The following is a 27,621-nucleotide window of genomic DNA, read 5'->3' as shown; positions in this document are numbered from 1 at the left end:
GATTGCCTAGCAAAGAAGAAATGCTCACTAACAGGGATGTAATTTTATTTTGTTGAAATAAGCTTTTTGTGCGTATGGAACATTTCTGGGTTATTTTATTGCAGTTCATGTAACATGGGACCAACACTTTACATGTTGCGTTTATATTTTTGTTCAGTGTATAAAATAGTATTTTTACAGGAATTACTTGTAACACGCAAAACTCATAATTAAAATATTTATTGTAACATTACAAATAATTTCTGACTTGAATCACACTGACAATGGACCTCAATAGGTTTAAAAAGTGCATAGGCTACAGTAAATATCTACATAATACAACAATGTACAAAATCCCCAAATTAATGAAATTATACAATTATTTCAATCAAAAGGCAAACATTGTACACAGATGAAAGACAAGAAAACTGCCCAGTCTCCATACCTATATTGCTCCCTGTATAGCAATTGCTATATTGTTCCATTATTTGCAGTTCTTAAGCAAAAGAAAGGCCTCTTAAATAGAAATTGTTGCCAGTGGTACTTTGAACAATGTGTGCAAATCAATTGTGGAATCATACAACAATGCACAAATGTCTTCAATTTGTACATTTGACATTAACCATTATAATTACAGTTGTATGTTATATGACACCTTTACAATTTACCTTCTCTTCTGTACTTGTTGGTTTGTGACAAACAGAGGAAAAAGTACTAATATAGTTCAATAACAGAAACCAGGTATCAGTTAAACATTCAATTGATCACATGATAATACTCTGTAACGGTTTGTCTTAAAAACAAGTAACTGCTTCATTTAACTAACAAAAAGCTATTCAAAAGGTTATTTATTTTTCTTTATGCCTGCTGTGGAATCGTTCTAGTAATGCTCGAAGGACATTCCCAGGAATTATTTGGTGTCTGTCAATGAGTGCTTGAACTGCTTGCTGTGTCTGCAAATCAGAAAGAAAGGTTAAGGAAAATTATCTGACCCTGTCTTTCCCAATCATTTGACTTTTGTGTGCTCTACATGCCAGACAGTAAGTAACCATTAAATTACAGTTGCATAATGACTTACCTTTTCAGCTAATTCTGCTGCACTAATGTTAGGGTCGTATGGGATGGGGTTGCCTAGGTATGTACGAAACTTCACAGGAAAACCCCCATAGACAGGGGCCATCGGCACGCGGAACTTTTCATACGACCATCTGAAAAAGCCTGAGAAATATTACATTTTCAAGTTAATTTACTATTATGAAGTTAAAATAAAATAAGTTACACTGCAATTAAAATGTATAGTTAAGCATACTTACTTAACCCTCCGAGAGATCGGAATCCTTCCCTGACGTTTTGAGTAAACATCGGAATTATTGGCTGAAAATGTTTAAGAGATTAAATATCTAACAGGATTTCAGATAAAGTTATGTTCCTGTGTGAGAGTAAGAAGTGACATGTACTGTGTCTGTCCCCAAATGGCACCCTATTCCCTATAGGGCTCCAGACCGCCATGGGGCTCTCGTCAAAAGTAGTGCACTATATAGGGAATAGGGTGCCATTTGGGACGCATCCTGTGAGAACAAAGACAGAAGGAGACTAAAACCAATATGTACCACTTTGGAATCGATAGCCACTTGTGCAAAGCCTTTTCTCTTCCCCCAGAGCAGTGGATAGGTCTCGTCACTGAGGAGGGCCTCCCTCACGCCTCCAGGTGAGATGCCCAGGAGGTGGCCACTTTTCAGAGCCTTCACACACTCCTCCTGGGGCCCGTGGATCACACTGAACACCTCCAACAGCAGCTTGAACCCTACAGAGAAGAAAAAAGGTCATGCTTTTAGGGTCTATGCATCTCATGTAGTAAGAATGGACTACGGTAGCTGTAGGCTATTCACTTTACTGACCCAACTAGATACAGAGGGCTGAAGGTAACATCTCACTTTTATATTTAGATATTGGGAAATGGATCTGTGAAGATCTTACCTGGAACTTTGAACAGAAAGTAATCAGCGACTGAGTGAACAATCCGTCCCTTTTGAATGACGACATTTGCCAGAAAGTAATAATAGTCAATGGGAATAGCCCCATGATAATAGACTATAAGAGCTGCTCCTTCATCTGGAATCTTCTCCATACCATGGATTTCATATCCTGTTAAGAAAAATACAAATGTATATTAGCATTGGCAATAGTCATTTTCATGGTAAAATGGAAGTAAACAAAACCATAAACAAACACCCTGCAACATCCCCTTACACACACACATAAATACCGTGCCATATGAACCCGTGGCCATCCCATAACGTAGCCAGCGTTTTTATAGCACCATCCCAAAGGTTGTTGGAGTAGGCCTCCCTGAGCTGGTTCTTGTGTTTGTATACATGGAGGAAGAGGATGGAAAGGTAGAGGAAGATCACAATGAGGAAGGGCAGGATGAAAACGACGACCAGAGGGGTGAACACCCAGGCCAAGTACTCCAGATAGCTCAGATAGTCTTCCAGGGGTCCTAGTCCTGACCATTCCTCAAATGTGTGAAAGATGCAGGCTAGAAAATCGGGTACATCACCAAACATGCAGGACTTGTTCCCATTTGACATACTGCCTGCCACACAGTTAGCCTCTCCCAAAGGAAGCCAAGTCGAATGAGGATACCATCTGCCAATGGGCAGGCCTGGAGTATAGAATGGAGAGAAGAGGGCTAACGTACAACTGCAATACATTACAGTAAATCAAATTACAATGAGAGCATGTTTTACACATGCTGGTTAATATACAAATAATCAAATCAGCATGCATCAATTAACAATTAGCTTGATGAATAGCAAGTAATCAAATGGTTGCATTTGCAGTATCTAGCTAGAACTTCTTCAAAGGTAATACTTCACAAATATTTTTTTCTTCCAGCGTAAATAATACTGGGGACAGATCATACCAGGGCCAGGCTCTAAAGCCAAATGAAAGTAAAGGGCCATTCATTCACCCCCTGTGACAGCTGAGTTAGCTAGCTACGTTAGCTGGCTACTGTCTTGACAACTGAGTGACACCACTCGTTACCGAGCTACAATAACTAGCTACTAGCATACTAGCTAGCAAGATACAACTTTAAAATCGAATTTAAAACTAGACACCTTAGCAAACTAGACACAATAATGAAAAAGCTACTCATTATGAATCGGCATTTCCCTCGATTACCTAGCTAGCTTTTAATTTACACAGAAGCTACAAAGATATTTATAACTTACCCCTTCTGTCTGTGGTAGCTAGTTAGCATGCTAGCTAGCTAGTTCTTGAGACTGAATGACCTCAACTACGTTAGCATTGACATCAATGCATCAAGCAAACGCTAACGTTAGTACAGCTACTGCATTGACATCTATACTAGTTATTGCATAAATAACAATACCATATTTTTATGAAATAATTACATACATTTTTAGCACTGGTTTGATCCCCTTGGAAAGTCGATAGCAGGAAAATTCCTAATTATTTTATTCTTTGTTCAACCGGTTCCTTATTCATGTGACACAAGCAGGAACTAATCTCATCGAGGCAAAACAACGTGTGTGGAATGAACTGCAGTAGAAAGGCTTTCGGTTTGCTAGCTTGCATATTTTATGTCTGAATTTGATCAGATAGTGTGAACCACATGATGATTGATAATGGAAGATGGAATGTGGTTGTTGACATTATTTTTAGGCAAAGGAGCTTGGCTGGAGATGATCATGGGTCGATGCACTGCTTGTGCTCAAGAGCTTTTGTACAGTAAGTAAGTTAGCTCACTACAAGTACAACACACAATGTCAACTGTGTTGCACTGTTTTCACTTTTCACTGTCTTCTTTTTCTCCCGGTGTGTGGGGATCGTGAGTTGTACAGATCTGACCGTAAAGCCATCACTGACCTGACTGAAGGTGGGCTGCAAGGTAGGACATACCCATTGATGTATGTTTGTATACATCATTGGACATACCTCACACCTTTTAATGATTGACATTGACATGCATTTTGATTACTTCACAAGCTTTGAAACCTGAAGGTTCTGTCTGTAACTCTGCTTATTGTTGCTTTGGAGAAGAGCTGTCAGAAGATGAAGAGACTGTAGAGGAGGATGGACCGATCCATGAAGAAGCCAAACTTATGGCCAGCATGGGACTGCCTGTGGAGTTCATAAGTTCCTCTGCACAGAGGAGAGCTGTAAGTAGTAGCAAGTAAACATTGCCTATGTCTGTCCGTCACCATAGAGTCCACCTAAAAGCAAGAAAAAATATAATGTTGCTCCGATGCTCTCTCTCTCACCCAGTGTCTTTGTGTCTCTCTTGAAGTGGAGAAAGTTGAGAGAAGAGCATCTAATAGTGAAGATGACGATGATGATGATGAACCACCAGATAGAAGAATTGCAAAAGTTAAGCGCCGGTAAGCTACGTGACATAATTTATCTATGTATCCATGTCTTGCAGTATTTTACAGTATTGTCCTCTATTGCTCAACCAATATAGTATTACTGAATATCACTGTTTCAAGTGGCTGCCATATGCTGACAGTGACTGACATATTTTTTTATATGGGTTTGATTTGAGCTATGGTTTAAGCTGTGAAGGTTTAAAATCTTGGCTATGATGCATTGAATGTAAAAGTGTCAGCCTGGGGAAGGAATGAAAGTGCTTATCCTCTGTCTTTTCAATGTCCAAGACATAGATTTCGATGCTTATATGATAAACACTCCATCATGTTTCAATAACCAAGGATTCTGTAAATAGATTCTGTAGAATCTGTATAAATGAAAATCAGTTCAAATCACATGGTCCATTCCAACCCAAAGGCTGGAATTGGGGACTGATATGTGATTAAGCCTACACTATGCTTTGTGAGAATTTAACAATATTGTTCTGCATTTTCCTTTTTTATTTTTAAGTTGTCTATTGCATCTCATCAACGTTCTACTGTTGGCTACACTTGTTCTGCCTCCCGAATGGCACCCCATAGGGAATAGGGTGCCATTTGGGACACAGACTTGTTCAATCATTGTGATTGTTTGTTAGGCTAACGATGTCTATTGATCTATCGTTTACTGATCTATTGATTGACACAGTCATGAACTGGATGTGGAGGAGAACCCTCAGATATCTGTGGATGAAGCCTGGGATAAACTGGGATTAAAGTGCAGCCACGACCCCATGTATGTGAGCATTACTACATCAGACTTGGGCTACGTCCCAAATGGCACCCTATTCTCTATATAGTGCACAACTTTTGACCAGCCTGGTCAAACAGTAGTGCACTTTTACAGTATGTAGGGAATAGATTGTCATTTCGAACAGAGACCAGTTATATGTACGCTTATGTGAGATTGTCCTCTTAGAATATCAATCTCTCTTCATGTTTTGATGTATTAGGTTTGAGACTGTGCTGAAGTTTAAGCCCCAGTAACCATCATGGTAGTAAGGCTGGGAGGAATAGGAAGCAACATGGAGGTAGAAAAGCAGCCTGCCACATCAACAAGCACACCCTCTTCACTGAAGAGGGAGATACCACAGAGCCCAAGCTGACCAAGACCTTTCAAAAAGTAAGCCTTGTAAACATTTGACCAATTATTATGAAATTATTATTGATAGCAATACAAATTGTCACCCTCATTTTAAATCAAATCAAATGTTATAGGTCACATACACATATTTAGCAGATGTTATTACGGGTGTAGTGAAATGCTTGTGTTCCTAGCTCCAACAGTGCAGTAGTATCTAACAATTCACAACAATACACACAAATCTAAAGTAAAATAATGGAATTAAGAAATATATAAATATTAGGACGAGCAATGTGGCATTGACTAAAATACAGTAGAATAGAATACAGTATATACATATGAAAGGAGTAAAGCAGTATGTAAACATTATTAAAGTTACTAGAGTTCCATTATTAAAGTGACCAGTGATTCCATGTCTATGCTAATAAGGCAGAAGCCTCTAAGGTACAGGGTTGAGTAACCGGGTGGTAGCCGACTAGTGATAGCACACACCCACATTTCATAGCAGCTTCTGACTAGCAAGTGGATGAGTGTGGTGAGGAGGAGGATGTGCTGTGGTTGACACCGGGGGAAGCCTTGTCAGAGAGGTCTGCATCATGTCTAACTCAGCTGTCTGTAGACTCAGCCTCAGTGCTCACTCAGTGTCCACTGGCAGAGGAGAGAATGGGAGAGCAGCCAAGACTCCACAGGAGCCCCTCCTCCCCTCCCTGTCAGTGCTGCCCTCCTCTGACACACCGCATCTCTTTAAACATGCAACCACTGTTTTCAGCCAACTGAATTTATTTACAATGCGCCGCCACACTGCACGGCACTGGTTCGAGGGTAGCCGCACTGTTTAAAGTTCATGTATCATCCGCTTATTTGAGTCAGTCACATTTCATTGGTAAGAATATCTTTGGACGGCTGATGTAGGAAGTTCACATCACTGGCTGACCTTGAGAAATAAAGGGAGAGGGTTCAGTTGGTCGCTATAAACTCAAAGATGCTTATTCACAACATAATAGAGAGGCTAGGAAATGCTGACTGCCGGATTGTCTTATCGCAAAGAAACTGAAACTTGTCAAAGTACTTGAGTGTGCACAAACTGCACTTCAAATAAGGAGAAACTTAATGACTTGCTGTACCTACAGTTATAGTTTCCCCCACCATTGAAATAGATATCAGTGTGTTTCTACTGAGTTAGCACTGAGTTGAGACATTATAAAGTAGTGTCGCACTGTGGGAGGACTGTAACCAGTTAAATGCAGTGCTTTTCCATTAATCTCTCTGTAGGAACTCACTGAATCCATCTTCTGGGCAAGACTTGCTGTTTTTACTGTCTGCAGCAAATGGCTCCACCATCTAGCATACACAGTAGAAATGAATTGAGCACTGATTAGGCCTACTTTAAAGTATTGTTTTGTTGTCTAACTTGTCATGCTTCTCTGTTCATTTAGTGTTTATTGCTCATGCTTGTGTCTTGTACTTGCAGATCACTCACTCATGTCCTTCTCTGTCTTTAGGTTCAGAAAGAGAACGACAGCTGTCCCAGACACACCAGTTCACCAGGCAGACAGGGGGAGCCCTGCTTGTCCATTCGCAGAGGGAAAGGAAGAGAGACTGGAGGAAGAGGAGCAGGAAGAAGAGGTGAAAGAAGATACCCCTCTGGAGTTGGACAGTACTGATCAACCCTCGTATCAGAACCTCTTCACCAGAACAGAGGATGAGGAAGAGGATGATGAGATTAATTTCAGAAGAGAGGTGTACTCACTGGACATACCAGACTACTTAGTTCCTGATGCACCTGAACACAGTAACACAGGTGAGTTTGCGTCAACAGCCGGTTTAAACCTTTTTCTAACCCAGGGTTTCTATATAAAGAATCAATGTCAGATTTACATTAGTGTATTGCATGTTTGATTGTTGAAGTCTTGTATAACTTTTTCACTGCCTATTTCCAGAGGCTACTGAAGAACAAGAACACAAAGAAAAGAGGGAAATGTGGAGTAATGCCAGCTGAGATTGCAGCGGAGCCCGAGCTGGCTAAGTACTGGGCCCAGCGCTACCGCCTCTTCTCCAGGTTCAATGAGGGCATCAAACTGGACCACGGTGAGTCACAGAGCAAACAGAACACACACTTCAGGAAACACAACCAATTTCTTCATACAGGCTCAAGCAGAAAGGGTTAGTCATATGGAGGAACGGATTTACCTTATTATTGTTGTTAATATTCCTCTAGTTTGAGAACAACTATTCTCCTATTGTAGTCTCCCAACCACTTCTAATCATGCAGCCCAAACGGAGTGTTGTCAAATGTGATTCAGGAATACACTTTATTCTAAAAAGAAAAGGATTTGCCTGAAGGTGACTGAACATTAAGTCTTTCTCTCCAGTTGAGAAACGGATGGCTGTTATGTCCAAGGTAAAAGCTACAGTTTTGCTGCTCTTGAAGTCTAACATCATGTTGTTTTCAGAGAAGCAGAGGGAAAGAGAGGCAGTGATGTTGAGATGGTGGTGTAGCGGGTGCATGGATTTGCTGGCTGGCAGGCAGGGCTCTCCTCTTCCTGTCTGTGAGAGAAGTGCTGACGCCAGTGAAGCACACCTCACACTTCTCCCTGTGTCACATGACATGACAGCATCAGGCTCTCTCCCTGTCTCCCAGCAGAGCAACTCTTTCATGACTCTCAAGTCTCTCCTGTCCTGTCCTGTCCTGTCCTGTCCTGTCCTCTCCTCTCCTCTCCTCTCCTCTCCTCTCCTCTCCTCTCCTCTCCTCTCCTCTCCTCTCCTCTCCTCTCCTCTCCTCTCCTGTCCTTTACACTCTCTCTCTCTCTCTCTCTCTCTCTCCCTCTCTCTCTCCCAACAAAAAGAGCAGATACTGTAGCAGAAGTAGAAGCAACCTTAGTTAGGGTTGGGTGGAATCCAGATGTGTTATACCATTTCTGTACCATACCAGGGAATACGGCATTACCGGAAGTGCACACAAGGGGCACTATTAAAAAAACAACAACAAAAAAACAATTATGTCTCTACTGTAACCAAGAAGCTTGATCTTGACATCTAGCTACTTAGCTAGAAAGTTAGCAAACCAAATGCATAGCTGGAGCCCTGAGCTGGATATAATTTATTTGACACATCTTAGATTTCTTATAGTTATACTTAACTTATATTTATAAGCAGAGGCGTAGCACGCACCCCCAAACATTTTAATATTGGGAATCATACCATCGGTATTGTATAAACGGTATATCGCCCAAGCCTACTGTTGGTGTTCAGTTATAAAAGCTCAGCTTGTACCTCACTGACGTCCTTCTCCAACCTATTTCTGGGAAAGAGCTTATCTGTTATCAGAGGGCCAATCTCATCCTTCCGAATCTCTCCCTATTCTCCAAAGTATTATGACTAATATGCTCGCTCAAATCAGAAGTCTTCCACAGAGCATTCTGAATTCTATTTGAAAACTAGATCAGAGCCTTCATAACTACTCACTTATTCATGTCAACAGAGAAGAGCCTGGATACATACCGTAGCATGGCTGAAACCCACTGCAGATTACACCTACTCCTATCAGATTCCTATGTTGTCTATCACTCAATTAGACATAGGAGTAAAGTCTGAGAAAGTGCCTGTACAGATTCATCATGTGTAGCAGTGCCTGGCTAATGATAGATAGCAGATTGTGAAGAGGGGTAGTCTAGTCTTCTGGGACTGAAGTGATGTAGCTCGGTTTTAAAACTTCAGACATGATGTTGGCTTCCCTTCAAGATCTGTTTGAGAATACAACGCTAACTAGTCGCCCATAAACATAGTTGCCAATAGACATTTGGGGAATGCATAAACTCAATATTTTGTTTTGACTCTCCCTTGAGCCCCAGTAAAGTTAGTACTGGAAAGTCTGTCTTCTCCTCAGCTACTTTTCTCAGAAGGGAGGCATAATGAAAGAGCGTGAGAGATGTGAAGCGCTAAAAGAGAAGAGGCCACTCCCATCAGTGTTTGCCTTAGCAGGTGTTTATTCTCTGAGGAGGCTGTGAAAACAAGCAGCGGAACAGAAAACAGAGATTGCTGCTAGACTCAGTTAGAGAATGATGGCAGATGGTCTAGGTCTCCGAGGGGAGACAGGAGGACGTGGTCTATGAAGAATCCCAGTCTCTCCACATAGTCTAATACAGCATTTCCCAAACTCGGTCCTGGGGACCCCAAGAGGTGCACGTTTTGGTTTTTGCCCTAGCACTACACAGCTGATTCAAATAATCAACTCATCATCAAGCTTTGATTATTTTAATCAGCTGTGTAGTGCTAGGGCAAAAAACAAAATGTCCCCCCCTTGGGGTCCCCAGGACTGAGTTTGGGAAACCCTGGTCTAATATATCTCAATATCCAATATCTTCAATACTTTTTGTGTTGTCTTGTATAGTATAATCATAACTAGGCTTTTCCCGGTGTGATGGCAAACCCACATCTACTTTATATTTCAGCAGGCCTAATATTTGTCTTTTGCCTGCAGGAAAATGTTGTGAGTGACGGCTGTTTTGAAATGTAACTGTCACTGATAGTGTTTTGGTTCTTTTGGTGAAGGTGCGCATGGCACTAGGATGACTTCATGAGCCCAAAAAATGAATCAATTACATGATATATGATATTTCTGGACTTTTGTCAAAATTGATAAATTCATAATGACACAAAAGATTTGGCTTGAATATCAGAATGGCATTGTTTGAACAAAACCATGTGACACTTGTTTGACCCCTGGTGGCTATGCTTTGCATTGGGGACACCTACAGTACTTCTCTTTGCAAAAACCCCAAATCAGATAAATTATGATGTATACATTTTACATTTACGTTTTAGTCATTTTGCAGACACTCTTATCCAGAGCGACTTACAGGAGCAATTAGGTTTAAGTGCCTTGCTCAAGGGCACATCGACAGATTTTTCACCTAGTCGGCTCGGGGATTAGAACCAGCGACCTTTCGGTTACTGGCACAACGCTCTTAACCACTAAGCTACTTATAGAAATATGAGTTATGAAATATTTTTCCACAATGCATCTTGTCTTTTAATATAGTAAAATTAGAGAAATTAGACTATGTATTAATTGCATCTTTGTATTCAGTTTGTTAAAGCCTCTTACTCCTGTCTGTCTGTCTGTACAGAGGGCTGGTTCTTCGTCACCCCAGAGAAGATAGCCGAGCACATTGCCCTGAGGGTCCACGACAGTTTCCACTCTGAACTCATCATAGACACCTTCTGTGGAGTGGGAGGCAATGCCATCCAGTTTGCCCTCACTGGGAAGAGAGGTACAGTACAGTAGCATCATGTTTTATCCAATCTTTTATAAACTTTTTAGATATTTTTGGTTATACTGTATCTGCATTTGCCTTTATAAATAGGGCGAGAGTTTTTCCTGACCCTGTGACTTGACCAGAAAAACCTCTGGGCCCTTGTTATATCCTATAGGTTAACAGTTATTGTCCTGAGTGGTACTCCCTGTGTGTCTGACTCTCTGTCCTCCCTGTCCCTTCCCCCATGCAGTGCTAGCTATTGACATCGACCCGGTGCGTCTGGCCCTGGCCCAGCACAACGCCCAGGTCTACGAGGTGGCCGAGCGCATCGACTTTGTGCAGCGAGACTTCCTACAGCTGGCACCCCGTCTGCGGGGGGATGTGGTGTTCCTCAGCCCCCCCTCGGGCGGCCCAGACTACCTCAGCGCAGATGTCTTCGATATCAAGACCATGATGGCTCCAGATGGATATCCGTTATTCCTCTCAGTGAAGCTGCTCTCAGGCTTTTATAGTCAGGCAACGGGCCAGACTCCAGCACTCAGGGCAAGGTAGAGGCAGAGCGGTAGAGAGGCAGAGCGGTAGAGAGGCAGAGCGGCAGAGCGGTAGAGAGGCAGAGCGGTAGAGAGGCAGAGCGGCAGAGCGGTAGAGAGGCAGAGCGGTAGAGAGGCAGAGCGGTAGAGAGGCAGAGCGGTAGAGAGGCAGAGCGGTAGAGAGGCAGCGAGGCAGAGCGGTAGAGAGGCAGAGCGGTAGAGAGGCAGAGCGGTAGAGAGGCAGAGCGGTAGAGAGGCAGCGAGGCAGAGCGGTAGAGAGGCAGAGCGGTAGAGAGGCAGAGCGGTAGAGAGGCAGAGCTGTAGAGACAGAGAGGTAGAGGTAGAGGTAGAGGCAGAGGCAGAGGTAGAGGCAGAGCGGTAGAGACCGAGAGGCAAGAGGTAGAGACCGAGAGGCAAGAGGTAGAGACCGAGAGGCAAGAGGTAGAGATTTGATTTGATTTATTAGGATCCCCATTAGCCGACGCCAATGGCGACAGCTAGTCTTACTGGTGTCCGACACATAACGAAAAATACATTACAGACTAAATACTTTACAATTGACATACATTTAAAAATATTAACATGTAGTGTGTGTATGTGCATCTATCAGTTACACATACATGTCAGTACATACACACAACAAGTAGGTCACATGGGGGAGAGTCGTTGTGCCGTGAGGTGTTGCTTTATTCATTTTTTGAAACCAGGTTTGCTGTTCACTTGCGCTATATAAGATGTAAAGGAGTTCCATTTACTGATGGCTCTGTATAATACTGTACGTTTCCTTGAATTTGTTCTGGACCTGGGGTCTGTGAAAAGACCCCTGGTGGCATGTCTGGTGGGGTAAGTGTGTGTGTCCGTGCTGTGTGTAAGTTGACTATGCAAACAATTTGGAATTTCCAACACATTCATGTTTCTTATAAAAACAAGAAGTGAAGCAGTCAGTCTTTCCTCAACTCTTAGCCAAGAGAGACTGGCATGCATAGTATTAATATTAGCCCTCTGATTACAATGAAGAGCAAGACATGCCGCTCTGTTCTGGGTCAGCTGCAGCTTAACTAGGTCTTTCTTTGCAGCACTTGACCATGACTGGAGAATAATCAAGATAAGATAAAACTAGAGCCTGCAGGACTTTGTGGAGTGTGGTGTCAAAAAAGCAGAGCATCTCTTTATTACGGACAGACCTCTCCCCACCATTGAATCTATATGTTTTGACCATGACAGTTTACAATCTAAGGTAACACCAAGTAATTTAGTCTCCTCAACTTGTTTAACAGCCACACCATTCATTACCAGATTCAGCTGAGGTCTAAAACTTAGGGAATGAATTGTACCAAATACAATGCTCTTAGTTTTAGAGATGTTCAGGACCCGTTTATTACTGGCCAACCATTCCAAAACTATATGCAACTCTTTGTTAATGGTTTCAGTGACTTCATTAGCTGTGGTTGCTGATGCGTATATGGTTGAATCACCAGCATACATGGACACACATGCTTTGTTTAAAATTGAAAGGAGTAGAGGGCCTAGAGAGCTGCCCTGCGGTACACCACACTTTGCATGTTTGACATTAGAGAAGCTTCCATTAAAGAAAACCCTCTGAGTTCTATTAGATAGATAGCTCTGAATCCATGATATGGCAGAGGTTGAAACACACACTACTGGTCAAAAGTTTTAGAACACCTACTCATTCAAGGGTTTTTATTTATTTTTACTATTTCCTACATTATAGAATAATAGTGAAGACATCAAAACTATGAAATAACACATATGGAATCATGTAGTAACCCAAAAAGTGTTAAACAAATCAAAATATATGTTATATTTGAGATTCTTCGAATAGCCACCCTTTGCCTTGATGACAGCTTTGCACACTCTTGGCATTCTCTCAACCAGCTTCATGAGGTAGTCACTTGGAATGCATTTCAATTAACAGGTTTGCCTTCTTAAAAGTTAATTTGTGGAATTTCTTTCCTTCTTAATGAGTTTGAGCCAATCAGTTGTGTTGTGACAAGGTAGGGGTGGTATACAGAAGATAGCCCTATTTGGTAAAATACCAAGTTCATATTATGGCAAGAACAGCTCAAATAAGCAAAGAGAAACAAAAGTCCATCATTACTTTTTAAGACATGAAGGTCAGTCAATACGGAACATTTCAAGAACTTTTAAAGTTTCTTAAAGTGCAGTCGCAAAAAACATCAAGCGCTATGATGAAACTGGCTCTCATGAGGACCACCACAGGAATGGAAGACCCAGAGTTACCTCTGCTGCAGAGGATAAGTTCATTAGAGTTACCAGCCTCAGAAATTGCAGCCCAAATAAATGCTTCACAGAGTTCAAGTAACAGACACATCTCAACATCAACTGTTCAGAGGAGACTGTGTGAATCAGGCCTTCATGGTCAAATTGCTGCAAAGAAACCACTACTAAAGGACACCAATAATAAGAAGAGACTTGCTTGGGCCAAGAAACACGAGCAATGGACATTAGACCGGTGGAAATGTGTCCTTTGGTCTGGAGTCCAAATTTGAGATTTTTGGTTCCAACCGCCTTGTCTTTGTGAGACGTGGTGTGGGTGAACGGATGATCTCCGCATGTGTATTTCCCCCTGTAAAGCATGGAGGAGGAGGTGTTATGGTGTGGGGGTGCGTTGCTGGTGACACTGTGATTTATTTAGAATTCTAGGCACAGTTAACCAGCATGGCTACCACAGCATTCTGCAGCAATACACCATCCCATCTGGTTTGGGATTAGTGGGACTATTATTTGTTTTTTAACAGGACAATGACCCAACACACCTCCAGGCTGTGTAAGGGCTATTTTACCAAGAAGGAGAGTGATGGAGTGCTGCATCAGATGACCTGGCCTCCACAGTCCCCCGACCTCAACCAAATTGAGATGGTTTGGGAAGAGTCGGACCGCAGAGTGAAGGAAAAGCAGCCAACAAGTGCTCAGCATATGTGGGAACTCATTCAAGACTTTTGGAAAAGCATTCCAGGTGAAGCTGGTTGAGAGAATGCCAAGAGTGTGCAAAGCTGTCATCAAGGCAAAGGGTGGCTATTTGGAGAATCTCAAATATAACATATATTTTGATTTGTTTAACACTTTTGTTGGTTACTACATGATTCCATATGTGTTATTTCATAGTTTTGATGTCTTCACTATTATTCTACAATGTAGAAAATAGTAAAAATTAATAAAATCCTTGAATGAGTAGGTGTTCTAAAACTTTTGACCGGTAGTGTACGTTTTCCCAACAACAGGTTATGGTCAATAATGTCAAAGGCTGCCCTGAAATCTAACAGTACAGCTCCCACAATCTTCTTATTATCGATTTCTTTAAACCAATCATCAGTCATTTGTGTCAGTGCAGAAGATGTTGAGTGCCCTACTCTATAAGCATGCTGAACGTCTGTTGTTCATTTGTTGACAGAGAAATAGCATTGTATTTGGTGAAACACAATTTTTTTCCAACAGTTTGCTAAGAGCTGGCAGCAAGCTGATAGGTCTGCTGTTAGAACCAGTGAAGGGCGCTTTACCACTCTTGGATAGCGCAATGACTTTGGCTTCCCTCCAGGCCTGAGGACAAATACTTTCCTCTAGGCTCAGATAAAAGATATGACAGATAGGAGTGGCTATAGAGTCAGCTACTATCCTCAGTAGCTTTCCATCTAAGTTGTCAATGCCAGGAGGTTTGTCATTATTGATCAATAACAATAATTGTTCCACCTCTCCCACACTAACTTTACAAAATTATTTTATTTCATTATTTGTTTTTTTATGCATCAGTACGATGGCTCACTGTTCATTGTTGGCATTTCCTGCTTAAGTTTGCCGACTTTGCCAATGAAGTAATCATTAAAATAATTGGCAACATCAAATGGTTTTGTGATAAATAAGCCATCTGATTCGATGAAAGCTGGAGTTGAATTTGTCTTTCTGCCAATCATTTAATTAAAAGTATATCATTGATATATCATTGATCTTGGCTTCATAATACAGTTTCTTCTTATTTTTGTTGAGTTTAGTCACACAATTTCTCAATTTGCAGTAAGTCAGCCAGTCAGATGTGCAGCCAGACTTATTAACTACTCTTTTTGCCCTATCTCTTTCAACCATACAGTTTTTCAATTCCTCATCAATCCATGGAGCCTTAACAGCCTTAACAGTTCTAACAGTCAGTTTCTTCTTTTCATGTTTATCAATTATTGGAAGAAGTAATTTCATAAGTTCATCAAGTGCAGCGTCTGGATGCTCCTTATTAATCACATCAGACCAACACATTTTTAACATCATCCACAATTATTTTGTATGATCTCTTATAAACTTATTTAGGCCCAGCTTTTGGATCTTTGGCTTTCATGGATATACTGTAGCCACTATATTGTGAACACTGCATCCAATGGGTACAGATACAGCTTTAGAACAAAGTTCTACAGTATTAGTAAAAATTTGATCAATACATGTGGATGATCTTGTTCCTGTAGTGTTTGTGAACACCCTGGTAGGTTGATTTAATAACGGGAACCAGATTACAGGCACTGGTTACAGATGAAAACCAGTCAATATTCAGGTCACCTCTCTGTTTACATCACATACACTATCAAGCATTTCACACATATTATTTAGATACTGAATGTTAGCACTTGGTGGCCTATAGCAACACCCCAAAAGAAAAGGCTTTAGATGTGCCAGGTGAACCTGCAACTAGGGCTGTTGCGTTGACCGTATTACCTCCACACTGGCGGTCACAAGTTATGAAGTCAGTCAAATTCCACGTGACCGTTTAGTCACAGTAATTTGGCTTCTCCAAGCTCTGATGCTGCTGATGGTCATTAGTAGCCTACCAAACTTGCTAACTGCCTGGTACTCAACACTCTATTGTCCCTCTAATCCAGGGGTGTCAAACGTCCGGCCCGCAGGCCGGATCAGGCCCGCAAACGGGTTTAATCCGGCCAGCGAGATGATTTTGAAAAAAATAAAACATAAAAATAAAATATAAAAAAAAACTTTTTGTAAAGTATAAAAATGCGCTGCAATTTTTCAATAAAATAAACTGCTGTTCCAATTGCGTCCACTGGATGGCGCAATAGCAATTGTGTTAAGCAAGCAAACTGTTTATACCGGGGCAGAGCAAGTAGGTCAAGCACGTGCAGCCAATGAGCTACTTTGTTTTGCCCGCGATATTTATTACGGCTTCTACTTTTAACATTATGTGCTTTGGCACCCTCATTGCCCCAATATGTCTCTGTCAAAAAAGAGAAAAGTGGACGCAGAGTGCAGAGTGTTCCAAGAAAAATGGTCATCCTATTTATTCACGGAATTGAATGGGAAAGCTGTATGTTTGGTGTGTTCAGAGCATGTTGCAGTGCTGAAAGAATATAACCTTCGTCGCCACTATGTGAGTCTTCATGCCGACAAATATGACAACTTTCAAGGACAGCGGAGATGAGAGAAGGTGAATGAACTGTTGGCGGGTCTGAAGAAACAGCAGTCTGTGTTTACTCACAGCCGAGACATCAGTGACGCTGCAGTGAAAGCTAGCTACCTCATTGCTAATGAAATCGCAGTGGCTTCAAAACCATTTAGTGAGGGTGAATTTGTAAAAACATGCATGATGAAGGCAGCGGAGATTGTGTGCCCTGAAAAGCGGCAGGCTTTTGCAAATATCAGCCTGACAAGAAACACAGTTGCAGACAGGATTTCCGATCTTTCAGTGGATTTGGACAGCCAGTTGAAGCAAAAAGTAAAGTCATTTATTGCGTTTTTGGTTGCAATTGATGAAAGCACGGACATTACAGATGTTGCACAACTGGCCATTTTCATCCGCGGAATTGATGACACATTGACCGTCACCGAGGAGTTCGTGGAGTTGGTGCCGATGACAGATACAACGACAGCAGCTGATATTTTTACCACATTCGTCGGCGCGCTGGACAGGGTCGGAGTGGACTCGTCCCGCGCTGTCAGCCTGGCTACAGATGGTGCGCCCTCAATGATCGGGAAAAAAGCAGGCGTTGTGACAAAGTTCAGAGAGAAAGTGCAATCTGCAATTGGAGGACGTGATTTTTGACTTTTCACTGTATTTTGCACCAGGAGGCTTTGTGTTGCAAGTCATTAAAGATGGATAACGTCATGAAGGTGGTCATCCAAACTGTTAATTTCATCCGATCCAGAAGCCTGAATCACCGTCAGTTTGACAGCCTTCTCAGAGAGAAAGACCACATCTATGGCCTGCCATACCACACTGAGGTAAAATGGTTAAGCCGAGGTGCTGTGCTGAGGCGTTTCTTTGATTTACGAGAAGAAATTGAACAGTTCATGGAAGAAAAGGGCAAACCAGTGTTAGAATTTCATTCCGCAGAATGGATGCAGGACCTTGCATTTATGGTGGATGTTACAGAGCACCTGAATAACTTGAACAAACAGCTGCAAGGGCGCAACAAAGTTGTCACGCAGTATTATGACAGCATACGTTCTTTCAAGTTGAAGCTGTCATTGTGGGAGATGCAACTTGCCGGTGGTGATGCAGCTCATTTCCCCTATCTGAAAAATGTGTGCGCGACCCAACATGTGGCAGACATGAAGCGGTTCAAAGATAAAATAACGGGACTGTTACGGGAGTTTGAGCAACGCTTTCAGATTTATGTTTATATGTTTTTATGTTGATGTGCTATTGTTTTTAATTGATTTTATTTTATTTGTATATTTAACCTATTCTTGACTCTGTGGTTCTTGCACTTGTTTGGGGAACAGGATTTCATTATTTTTATCTACATTTCTGCCTGAGAAATGACACCCTGATATAGTTCTGTGATCTGTGATATACTTCTGTGAATCACTGAGGCATTGTGTGTTTGTGTGTTCTTTGTCCTCAGAACTTTCAAATAACTTGAGGTGTTTTATGATTAATAGTGATGTTGTGCTTTTGGACACTGTCCTCAGGCTCCAGCTTTATGTTTATATGTTTTTATGTTGATGTGCTATTGTTTTTAATTGATTTTATTTTATTTGTATATTTAACCTATTCTTGACTCTGTGGTTCTTGCACTTGTTTGGGGAACAGGATTTCATTATTTTTATCTACATTTCTGCCTGAGAAATGACACCCTGATATAGTTCTGTGATCTGTGAAACAGTTCTGTTAATCACTGAGGCATTGTGTGTTTGTGTGTTCTTTGTCCTCAGAACTTTCAAATAACTTGAGGTGTTTATGATTAATAGTGATGTTGTGCTTTTGGACACTGTCCTCAGGCTCCAGCTTTATGTTTATATGTTTTTATGTTGATGTGCTATTGTTTTTAATTGATTTTATTTTATTTGTATATTTAACCTATTCTTGACTCTGTGGTTCTTGCACTTGTTTGGGGAACAGGATTTCATTATTTTTATCTACATTTCTGCCTGAGAAATGACCGCTGATATAGTTCTGTGATCTGTGAAACAGTTCTGTTAATCACTGAGGCATTGTGTGTTTGTGTGTTCTTTTTCTTTAGAATTTTCAAATAAACTTGACATGTTTTATGATTAATAGTGATGTTGTGCTTGTACTATTTTGGACACACTGTCCTCAGGCTCCAGCTTTATGTTGTATGTTGATCGTATTAAAACAAAGAAAACAATCTGAAGTTGTTGTTTTTAAGTTATATATACCATGATTTTTCCGGTCCGGCCCACTTGGGAATAGATTTTCCTCCATGTGGCCCCTGAGCTAAAATGAGTTTGACACCCCTGCTCTAATCACTCTGACATCAATGCAAATGTGTTTGAAAATCTAATCAAACACTTCATGAGAGCCCATGAGCTCATGTTGCACAACATTTCAATAGGATATGCAATTGCGCGAGAAAACATAGTGATGGCCTCTACTAAAAATAGGCTCACTATATTTATTTCTCAACTTTCCTAATATTAAGCACATTGCTTATATTTACAACAGGAGTATAGCCTACCTGGCTGGCATGAAAATACACCACGGGGAAAGCGTCCTCCATTCACTATTTAAGTACATAGATTACATGTATTTTTCCCGCTGACCCTGTTTCGATACAGGTGCATGATAATGGTCCATTCTAAATCAAAACAAATGTATATGTAAAGACAAGATTAAATCAAGAATAGTCTGATGGGTGACAATATTAGCCTATCACTTGTGAATTATACAGTGGGGAGAACAAGTATTTGATACACTGCCTATTTTGCAGGTTTTCCAACTTACAAAGCATGTAGAGGTCTGTAATTTTTATCATAGGTACACTTCAACTGTGAGAGACGGAATCTAAAACAAAAATCCAGAAAATCACATTGTATGATTTTTAAGTAATTAATTTGCATTTTATTGCATGACATAAGTATTTGATCACCTACCAACCAGTAAGAATTCCGGCTCTCACAGACCTGTTAGTTTTTCTTTAAGAAGCCCTCCTGTTCTCCACTCATTACCTGTATTAACTGCACCTGTTTGAACTCGTTACCTGTATAAAAGACACCTGTCCACACACTCAATCAAACAGACTCCAACCTCTCCACAATGGCCAAGACCAGAGAGCTGTGTAAGGACATCAGGGATAAAATTGTAGACCTGCACAAGTCTGGGATGGGCTACAGGACAATAGGCAAGCAGCTTGGTGAGAAGGCAACAACTGTTGGCGCAATTATTAGAAAATGGAAGAAGTTCAAGATGATGGTCAATCACCCTCGGTCTGGGGCTCCATGCAAGATCTCACCTCGTGGGGCATCAATGATCATGAGGAAGGTGAGGGATCAGCCCAGAACTACACAGCAGGACCTGGTCAATGACCTGAAGAGAGCTGGGACCACAGTCTCAAAGAAAACCATTAGTAACACACTACGCCGTCATGGATTAAAATCCTGCAGCGCACGCAAGGTCCCCCTGCTCAAGCCAGCGCATGTCCCGTCTGAAGTTTGCCAATGACCATCTGGATGATCCAGAGGAGGAATGGGAGAAGGTCATGTGGTCTGATGAGACAAAAATATAGCTTTTTGGTCTAAACTCCACTCGCCGTGTTTGGAGGAAGAAGAAGGATGAGTACAACCCCAAGAACACCATCCCAACCGTGAAGCATGGAGGTGGAAACATCATTCTTTGGGGATGCTTTTCTGCAAAGGGGACAGGACGACTGCACCGTATTGAGGGGAGGATGGATGGGGCCATGTATCGCGAGATCTTGGCCAACAACCTCCTTCCCTCAGTAAGAGCATTGAAGATGGGTCGTGGCTGGGTCTTCCAGCATGACAACGACCCGAAACACACAGCCAGGGCAACTAAGGAGTGGCTCCGTAAGAAGCATCTCAAGGTCCTGGAGTGGCCTAGCCAGTCTCCAGACCTGAACCCAATAGAAAATCTTTGGAGGGAGCTGAAAGTCCGTATTGCCCAGCGACAGCCCCGAAACCTGAAGGATCTGGAGAAGGTCTGTATGGAGGAGTGGGCCAAAATCCCTGCTGCAGTGTGTGCAAACCTGGTAAAGACCTACAGGAAACATATGATCTCTGTAATTGCAAACAAAGGTTTCTGTACCAAATATTAAGTTCTGCTTTTCTGATGTATCAAATACTTATGTCATGCAATAAAATGCAAATGAATTACTTAAAAATCATACAATGTGATTTTCTGGATTTTTGTTGTAGATTCTGTCTCTCACAGTTGAAGTGTACCTATGATAGAAATTACAGACCTCTACATGCTTTGTAAGTAGGAAAACCTGCAAAATCGGCCGTGTATCAAATACTTGTTCTCCCCACTGTCACTTATCACTTGTGAATGATGCCCAGCATAAGAAACAATGCTTTTTTTGCAACTTTTTCGAATCATAGTCGCACACCTCATGTAGCCTAGCCCATAGGCCTATATGTTTTAATAAGGTTTGTATCACAACTAAAGTGGCCAAATAACTTCTTAAAATTAAGCACATTAATCGGCTTTACAAGGGGAGTAGAGTCTAACTGGCATACATAAGTAGCGCGTGAGTTTTAAGTTTGGGGAAGATAATTTTCACCAAAAAAATGCACCTTAATAATAAAAGCATTACATGCATAATTGCATTTGCGGCCACTTTTGATAATGGTGTTTTCCGCTAATGGAACATTTGGCCTAATAGTTTATCAATATTTTAAGCTAAACATTCTGATCTGTTGCGTCAGTCACATTGCATAAAAAAGGTTTTTGGGATCTATCGCATCCCACAACTGTCCCAGACTATGTTTGGAATATGTATTTATTGCACAGAATAGAATAGGTCTACTTTTGTACTATGGGGGATAGTAGATTGACATAGGCTAGTGCTTTTGCTGTTCGTTAGGCCTATTCATATTGTTGGCTGACGAAAAGTAAATGTGGACAGTTCTTCCAATATCTTCAATATGCAACTCGGAATTGGATAAGGACGCGCAGTTGCGTCCCCGATGTGTCTGTCTTCACTTGTAGCCTGTGAGAAAGACCCAATCACGTGATGGGCCGCGCAGCAATCAGGGAGAAGTGCACAACGGCCACTGGCCACAAAAGGCATGTTTTTTTTAGGGTGCATTACGGCCACACAAAGGGGATGCCGCCGTGAAATTCTAGGCATTATCAAGTGCTTGTCAAATTGTGAATGAGTGACTGATGTAGTGTGTACAGCCTGCGCAAAAAACAAAGCAGAGCTCATGCCTTTCAAGCGACTTTTTTCTAATCATCATTAGAGTCGCATCATGCAGCCTTACAATGTATTAAAAATCAAAACATATAGCCCAACGTTTGTAGAACAACTAAAGTTACATTAATAACTCTAAATTAAGCATATAGGAATACCTCTTTCTTTGTTAACCGCTCAACACAGAATAGCCGCATGTGTGCACTCCCTCAAATCCTTTGGAGAAAATATCCTTTCTATTTTATTCAGCTTTGTTCAATTGTATTCTTCATACTATAAAATAATGTAAAATAATGCCACGGAATTCTAAGCAAATCTTGTCTGCTAAATGAACTAGTGTAGCCCACAGCCATTTGGCATAGCCAGATCAGGACCTAACATAAGGACAATTCAGAGTATCCTATTCTGTTCTTCTGAAATAGACTACATTTTCTTCATATCATGCTTCTTTAGACCTGTCTAAAATAAATAATGGATTTATTGTAAAGGTGTAGGCTATATTACATGGATTTATTAGACTTTTTAAAATGTAGATGTTCCAAGGGTCTGCATCAGTGGCTTGTAGGCTATGTGTGGAAGCCAGGAGATGCTAAATGTGTTTATGTTAATTAACGGTCAATTACCGTGAGACCGACAGTTATTTGCTTGACAATCACCGGCTGACGAAATTTCGTGACCACAACAGCCCTACCTGCAACCACAACACTTCAATAACACTTGACGTAAGATCTTCTCTAAGCATTACAGGGATATGGCTCAGAATATATACAGCAACACCTACCCCATAAGCATTCCTGTCTCTTCTATAGATGTTATATCCTTGTATTGCTACTGCTTTATCATCAAATTAATTATCTAAGTTAGTCTCAGAAATGTCTAATATACACTATATATACAAAAGTATGTGGACACCCCTTCAGATTAGTGGATTTGGCTATTTCACCCACACCCGTTGCTGACAGGTGTAGAAAATCGAGCACACAGCCATGCAATCTCCATAGACAAACATTGGCAATAGAATGGCCCGTACTGAAGAGCTCAGTGACTTTCAACGTGGTACCATCATAGGATGCCACCTTTCCAACAAGTCAGTTCGTCAAATTTCTGCCCTGCTAGAGCTTACCCGGTCAACTGTAAGTGCTGTTATTGTGAAGTGGAAATGTCTAGGAGCAACAACGGCTCAGCCGCGAAGTGGTAGGCCACACAAGCTCACAGAACGGGACCTCCGAGTGCTGAAGCGCATAGTGCATAAAAATTGTCTGTCCTCAGTTGCAACACTCACTACCGAGTTCCAAACTGCCTCTGGAAGCAACGTCAGCACAATAACTGTTCGTCGGGAGCTTCATGAAATGGGTTTCCATGGCCGAGCAGCCGCACACAAGCCTAAGATCGCAATGCCAAGCGTCGGCTGGAGTGGTGTAAAGGGCGCCTCCATTGGACTCTGGAGCAGTGGAAACGCGTTCTCTGGAGTGATGAATCACACTTCACCATCTGGCAGTTTGGCGGATGCCAGGAGAACACTACCTGCCCCAATGCGTAGTGCCAAGTGTAAAGTTTGGTGGAGGAGGAATAATGGTCTGGGGCTGTTTTTCATGGTTCGGGCTAGGCCCCTTAGTTCCAGTGAAGGGAAATCTTAACGCTACAGCATACAATGACATTCTAGATGATTCTGTGCTTCCAACTTTGTAGCAACAGTTTGGGAAGGCCCTTTCATGTTTCAGCATGACAATGCCCCTGTGCACAAAGCGAGGACCATACAGAAATGGTTTGTTGAGATCGGTGTGGAAGAACTTGACTGGCCTGCACACTGACCTCAACCCCATCGAGCACCTTTGGGATGAATTGGAACGCAGACTGCGAGCCAGGCCTAGTCGCCCAACATCAGTGCCCGACCTCACTAATGTTCTTGTGGCTGAATAGAAGCAAGTCCCCGTGGCAATATTCCAACATCCAGTGGGAGCCTCCAGAAGAGTGGAGGCTTTTATAGCAGCAAAGTGGGGGGGGGGGACCTACTCCATATTAATGCCCATGATTTTGGAATGAGATGTTTGACGAGCAGGTGTCCACATACTTTTGGTCATGTAGTGTATAAATGTAATCTGATGTTAGCAAGTTATTGATTTCATGAACCTTATTTCTAAGGCTGCATATATTAATATGGGCTATTTTCAGCTCTTTCCTGGGTAGCATATCAGAGATAGATATAATATGGAAAAGAGCAACCAAAGCAAGATAAAATATACATTCAGCAATCCATTAATCAGTTGGTGTGTGTAAGTGTGTGTGTGCTGCAGGGTCGAAACTACGAACCCATAGGCTTGGCTCTCTCATCCCTTCCAGGCTTTTGGGAGGGAGGGTGGATAATGAGCCTGTCATAGCGGATGTAAGCAATGTCCCCACTTGCTCTGGCCGCTTTCATGGCTGGGATAAGTTATTTCCTCTTCTGGCATACAGAGAGGCAGAGGTAGAGACGGAGAGGCAGCGGTAGAGACAGAGGTAGAGAAAGAGAGGCAGATCTAGAGACAGAGGTAAAGATAGAGAGGCAGAGGTAGAGACAGACAGGCAGAGTCAGAGACGGACAGTGACAGGGCAAGCAGTATGGTAGCTAGCTAGCTAGCTAGCTAGCTAGGGGTGAATGTAAAGTCAGGAACTTGGGATGTTTTGTTGGTGGGCTGTTCTTTGCTTGCCAAAGTAACTTAGCTATCTTTTATTATTCACTAGTATTTACTATTTACACGCATTGTAGCATTCTATTATATTGTCGTAGAAGCATTGAAATGCCCTCTAACAGACACTGTTGTTTTCCTTAACTGTTAATACTTTTGACATTTTCAGGTTGTCCAAAATGATATCCGATAATGTTGTGTACTTCCTGCCATGAAATGCAGACATGGATCAGGTAGGTTATTAGGTTATATGGACAAGTGAAGGAGTATTGGTTGTTTGCATCTCATTTTGATGTACAGTGTTTGTGCATGCTAGTCATGCATGGCTAATCGTCTACCATTGATTCAAGATGTATTTGTTGATATGTCAGTGTAAATTACATAACAGTAATACTCTGAAAGCCTATAGAGGTGTGAGGTTTCTGCAGGGCCTCTTATCTGGAGGAGGATAAAGGCTATGTCCCAATTCTCCACCCTTCTCCCAAAGTGTGCACTTGCACACTTCCCGTCAGGGATTTAACAATGGTGGAAACTCCCCCCTGTCACGACTTCCTCCGAAGCTGCCTCCTCTCCTTGTTCAGGCAGGCTTCGGCGTTCGTCGTCACCGGTCTTCTAGCCACTGCCGCTCCTTATCTCATCATTCCATTTGTTTTGTCTGTTTATTACACACACCTGGTCAGTACCTGTATAAGTGTTCCCTCTGCCCCCTTGTCTTTGTGTGTGATTGTTTATTGTGGAGGTTAGTTTAGCTCGGTGGAGCTCCTGTTATTTTGTATTGCCGGGATATTCACCCGTGTGCCTTGTTGTTTCCCAGTGAGCATGTTTTACGCACTGGAGTGTTTGACGCATTGTTGCATACCGCTGTGTTTTGGAATAAACCCTTTTATTCTGTGATTTACCCTCCTGCTCCTGACTCCTTCAAAATCACTCACCACACCCCCAGACAATGCTTACACCAATCCAATGCTTTTAAATCCATGACGGGGAGTGTGCAAGTGCATAGTTTGGCTGAAGAGAATTGGGACTTAGCTGTAGTCAGAGCTGATGATGCCAGACGTCTGCCTGCCCTGCTGAGCCTGCTGTACTGAGAGTGTTCTTGGGAATACCCATACTTCTCCTTTATTTAGATCGCTTCCCATTTCTGTGCTCTGTGCTATACCGTGGCCTAGTGCTGTATGTGTTCTCACTGTCAGATCAAAGGCTCCAAGAGCAGGGACAGGCCACATACTGTAGACCTCATTGATATTTTATAATGCCACCATCATGTATGTTATCAGCAGTCTAACAAAGCAGGCCATCACCTATTTGGTAACGCACATTGACCTGGTTACTTAGCAATGGCAGATCTAGCTATAACTTTTTGTTGCATATCTACTACTACTACTATAAAAAGCGAAGTCCATGGTAGCTGTTATTAGAAGATAAGAAGTATACTGAGCATAGAATAAGTATATAGAGATAGCTACATTGGCCCAAGTCATCAGTTGATCAATTGATACTACTGGCACATTAGATAATGGCACTAGGCCCCTATTTATTTTTATCAGAGTTAGTGAGTCTAGTTCTTTGTCTGTTTCATTCTCTATAAACAGAGTCTAGAGGGGAGTCTGGCTCTGTGTTTGGCCATAACTGTTACTGTCAGACCACTGTGGTTTAGCCACTGCACAGAAAAGTGCTCGGAAAAAGAGGAGGAGAAATGTGGTTTTGAAGGTGTACTGGCTACTCTCTAAAGAATAGTCTTGGCAGCTTTGTAGGTATACGGTGTATTAGATTTACATACAAATCTATTACATTATACTTTTAATTAAACTTTTAATTGAAATTGACTTCCATTATACATCAAGGTGATGATGTTTTCTCTATATAATAAATGTTCCTGTCTATGACTCTGACTTGTAATTAGCAGAGTAACAGAATGTTTTGTTTTTATGGTTGTTTCCAGATCGCCTCTCTTGCTGGGCCTGCATATTTTAGCAATTTGATTAAATCTATTACTAGTTTTATTTGATTTCATTTTCTGAGGTCAGTTGTTTTAGAGTATGTTTGCCATCTTGTGCTTTGTTTACCATCTGATGTTGTTTTGTGTTAATGGTCTGCCCATGCATTGATACATGTTTTACTGTTTATTTTGATCATAGAACAGATTTTCTTGCATTATCTATTGTTGTATTAAAGCTAACCATGCCATCTTACTTTGCCCTGTTCTCAACATTGGCTTTTTTTGTGTGGACATTTTCATTTACATGTTATCTACACACTGAATATACATGTTAGTCATTTAGCAGAGCGATTTACAATTAGTGCATTCATCTTAAGATAACTAGATGAGGCAACACATAAAAATCGTATCAAGTACATTTTCCCTCAACAAAGTATTTATCAGCAAAGTCAGTGCTTGGAAAATATTACATGGTCATCAGGCATCAGCGAATAGACAGTCAGCCAAGTGAGGACCTGCTGATGTTGGCCTGTTGGCCTTTGTGATGCTTGGGTCCACAGATGGGGCTCTCTGTCTCTCAGTGAGCTCAGCACCCGCTGGGCAGTCCCCCTGCAGCACAGCAGTGACCAGACCTGCTGTCTGTCTGCAGCCTGGCCAACAGTTAAGCCCTATTGATTCTGCTTCAGTTGAGCTGATGTGTTGATATCCTAAAAGCTCTCTCTGTCACACTGACACCCAAGCTTCCCACTGGGCATAGACGTCAATTCAACATCTATTCCACATTGGTTCAACGTAATTTAATTGAAATGACGAGGAAACAACGTTGATTCAACCAGTGTGTGCCCAGTGGGCTGGGCCTGCCAACTGAAGAAGAGTGGATGCGTATCTAAGCAGACAATAAAAATGTAATAAATATATGACCTTGACGTCAAATTACCTGTGTAATTAGCATGATGTTTGAAGGTGATGGACTTTCAAATGTGTTCAGTTGGTGCGCTATTATGCAAATACATTGAACGAATGAACAGTGTACCAGGAAGTTACCGTGAAAAAAAAAATCCCGACAATTTAACACATGAAGTT

The 27,621-nt window shown here is 41.7% G+C and overlaps 2 protein-coding genes across 6 annotated transcripts; one reads left to right on the top strand and one right to left on the bottom strand.

Moving 5' to 3' along the window:
- Nucleotides 1–203: 203 nt before the first annotated feature.
- On the bottom strand, nt 204–3,490 carry LOC121535235 (transmembrane protein 68). Of its 3 annotated transcripts, none has more exons than XM_041842097.1 (7): nt 3,403–3,490; nt 2,246–2,644; nt 1,957–2,124; nt 1,590–1,783; nt 1,293–1,353; nt 1,058–1,197; nt 204–932 (listed from the first exon to the last, which is right to left on the bottom strand). In XM_041842097.1, exons 2-7 carry the CDS (start codon nt 2,568–2,570, stop codon nt 828–830), a joined length of 993 nt encoding a protein of 330 aa, XP_041698031.1. In that variant the 5' UTR covers nt 2,571–2,644; nt 3,403–3,490; the 3' UTR covers nt 204–827. The 3 variants fall into 3 exon arrangements, with proteins under 3 accessions (XP_041698031.1, XP_041698032.1, XP_041698030.1); XM_041842098.2 differs by lacking the exon at nt 3,403–3,490 and adding an exon at nt 3,216–3,392; XM_041842096.2 differs by lacking the exon at nt 3,403–3,490 and having other exon boundaries at nt 2,246–3,209.
- A 316-nt stretch (nt 3,491–3,806) lies between these two features.
- LOC121535237 (trimethylguanosine synthase-like) lies at nt 3,807–11,370 on the top strand. Of its 3 annotated transcripts, none has more exons than XM_041842100.1 (9): nt 3,807–3,895; nt 4,048–4,166; nt 4,295–4,385; nt 5,062–5,148; nt 5,366–5,535; nt 6,999–7,297; nt 7,437–7,584; nt 10,626–10,769; nt 11,005–11,370. In XM_041842100.1, the coding sequence occupies exons 6-9, from the start codon at nt 7,274–7,276 to the stop codon at nt 11,304–11,306; spliced, it is 618 nt and encodes a 205-aa protein (XP_041698034.1). In that variant the 5' UTR covers nt 3,807–3,895; nt 4,048–4,166; nt 4,295–4,385; nt 5,062–5,148; nt 5,366–5,535; nt 6,999–7,273; the 3' UTR covers nt 11,307–11,370. The 3 variants fall into 3 exon arrangements, with proteins under 3 accessions (XP_041698034.1, XP_041698033.1, XP_041698036.1); XM_041842099.1 differs by having other exon boundaries at nt 4,273–4,385; XM_041842102.1 differs by lacking the exon at nt 5,062–5,148 and having other exon boundaries at nt 4,273–4,385.
- The last annotated feature ends 16,251 nt before the right edge of the window (nt 11,371–27,621 follow it).

This window comes from Coregonus clupeaformis, chromosome 21 (assembly GCF_020615455.1).
Source record: "Coregonus clupeaformis isolate EN_2021a chromosome 21, ASM2061545v1, whole genome shotgun sequence".
Lineage (NCBI taxonomy): Eukaryota > Metazoa > Chordata > Actinopteri > Salmoniformes > Salmonidae > Coregonus > Coregonus clupeaformis.
This window is presented reverse-complemented; position numbering and strand designations above follow the sequence as displayed.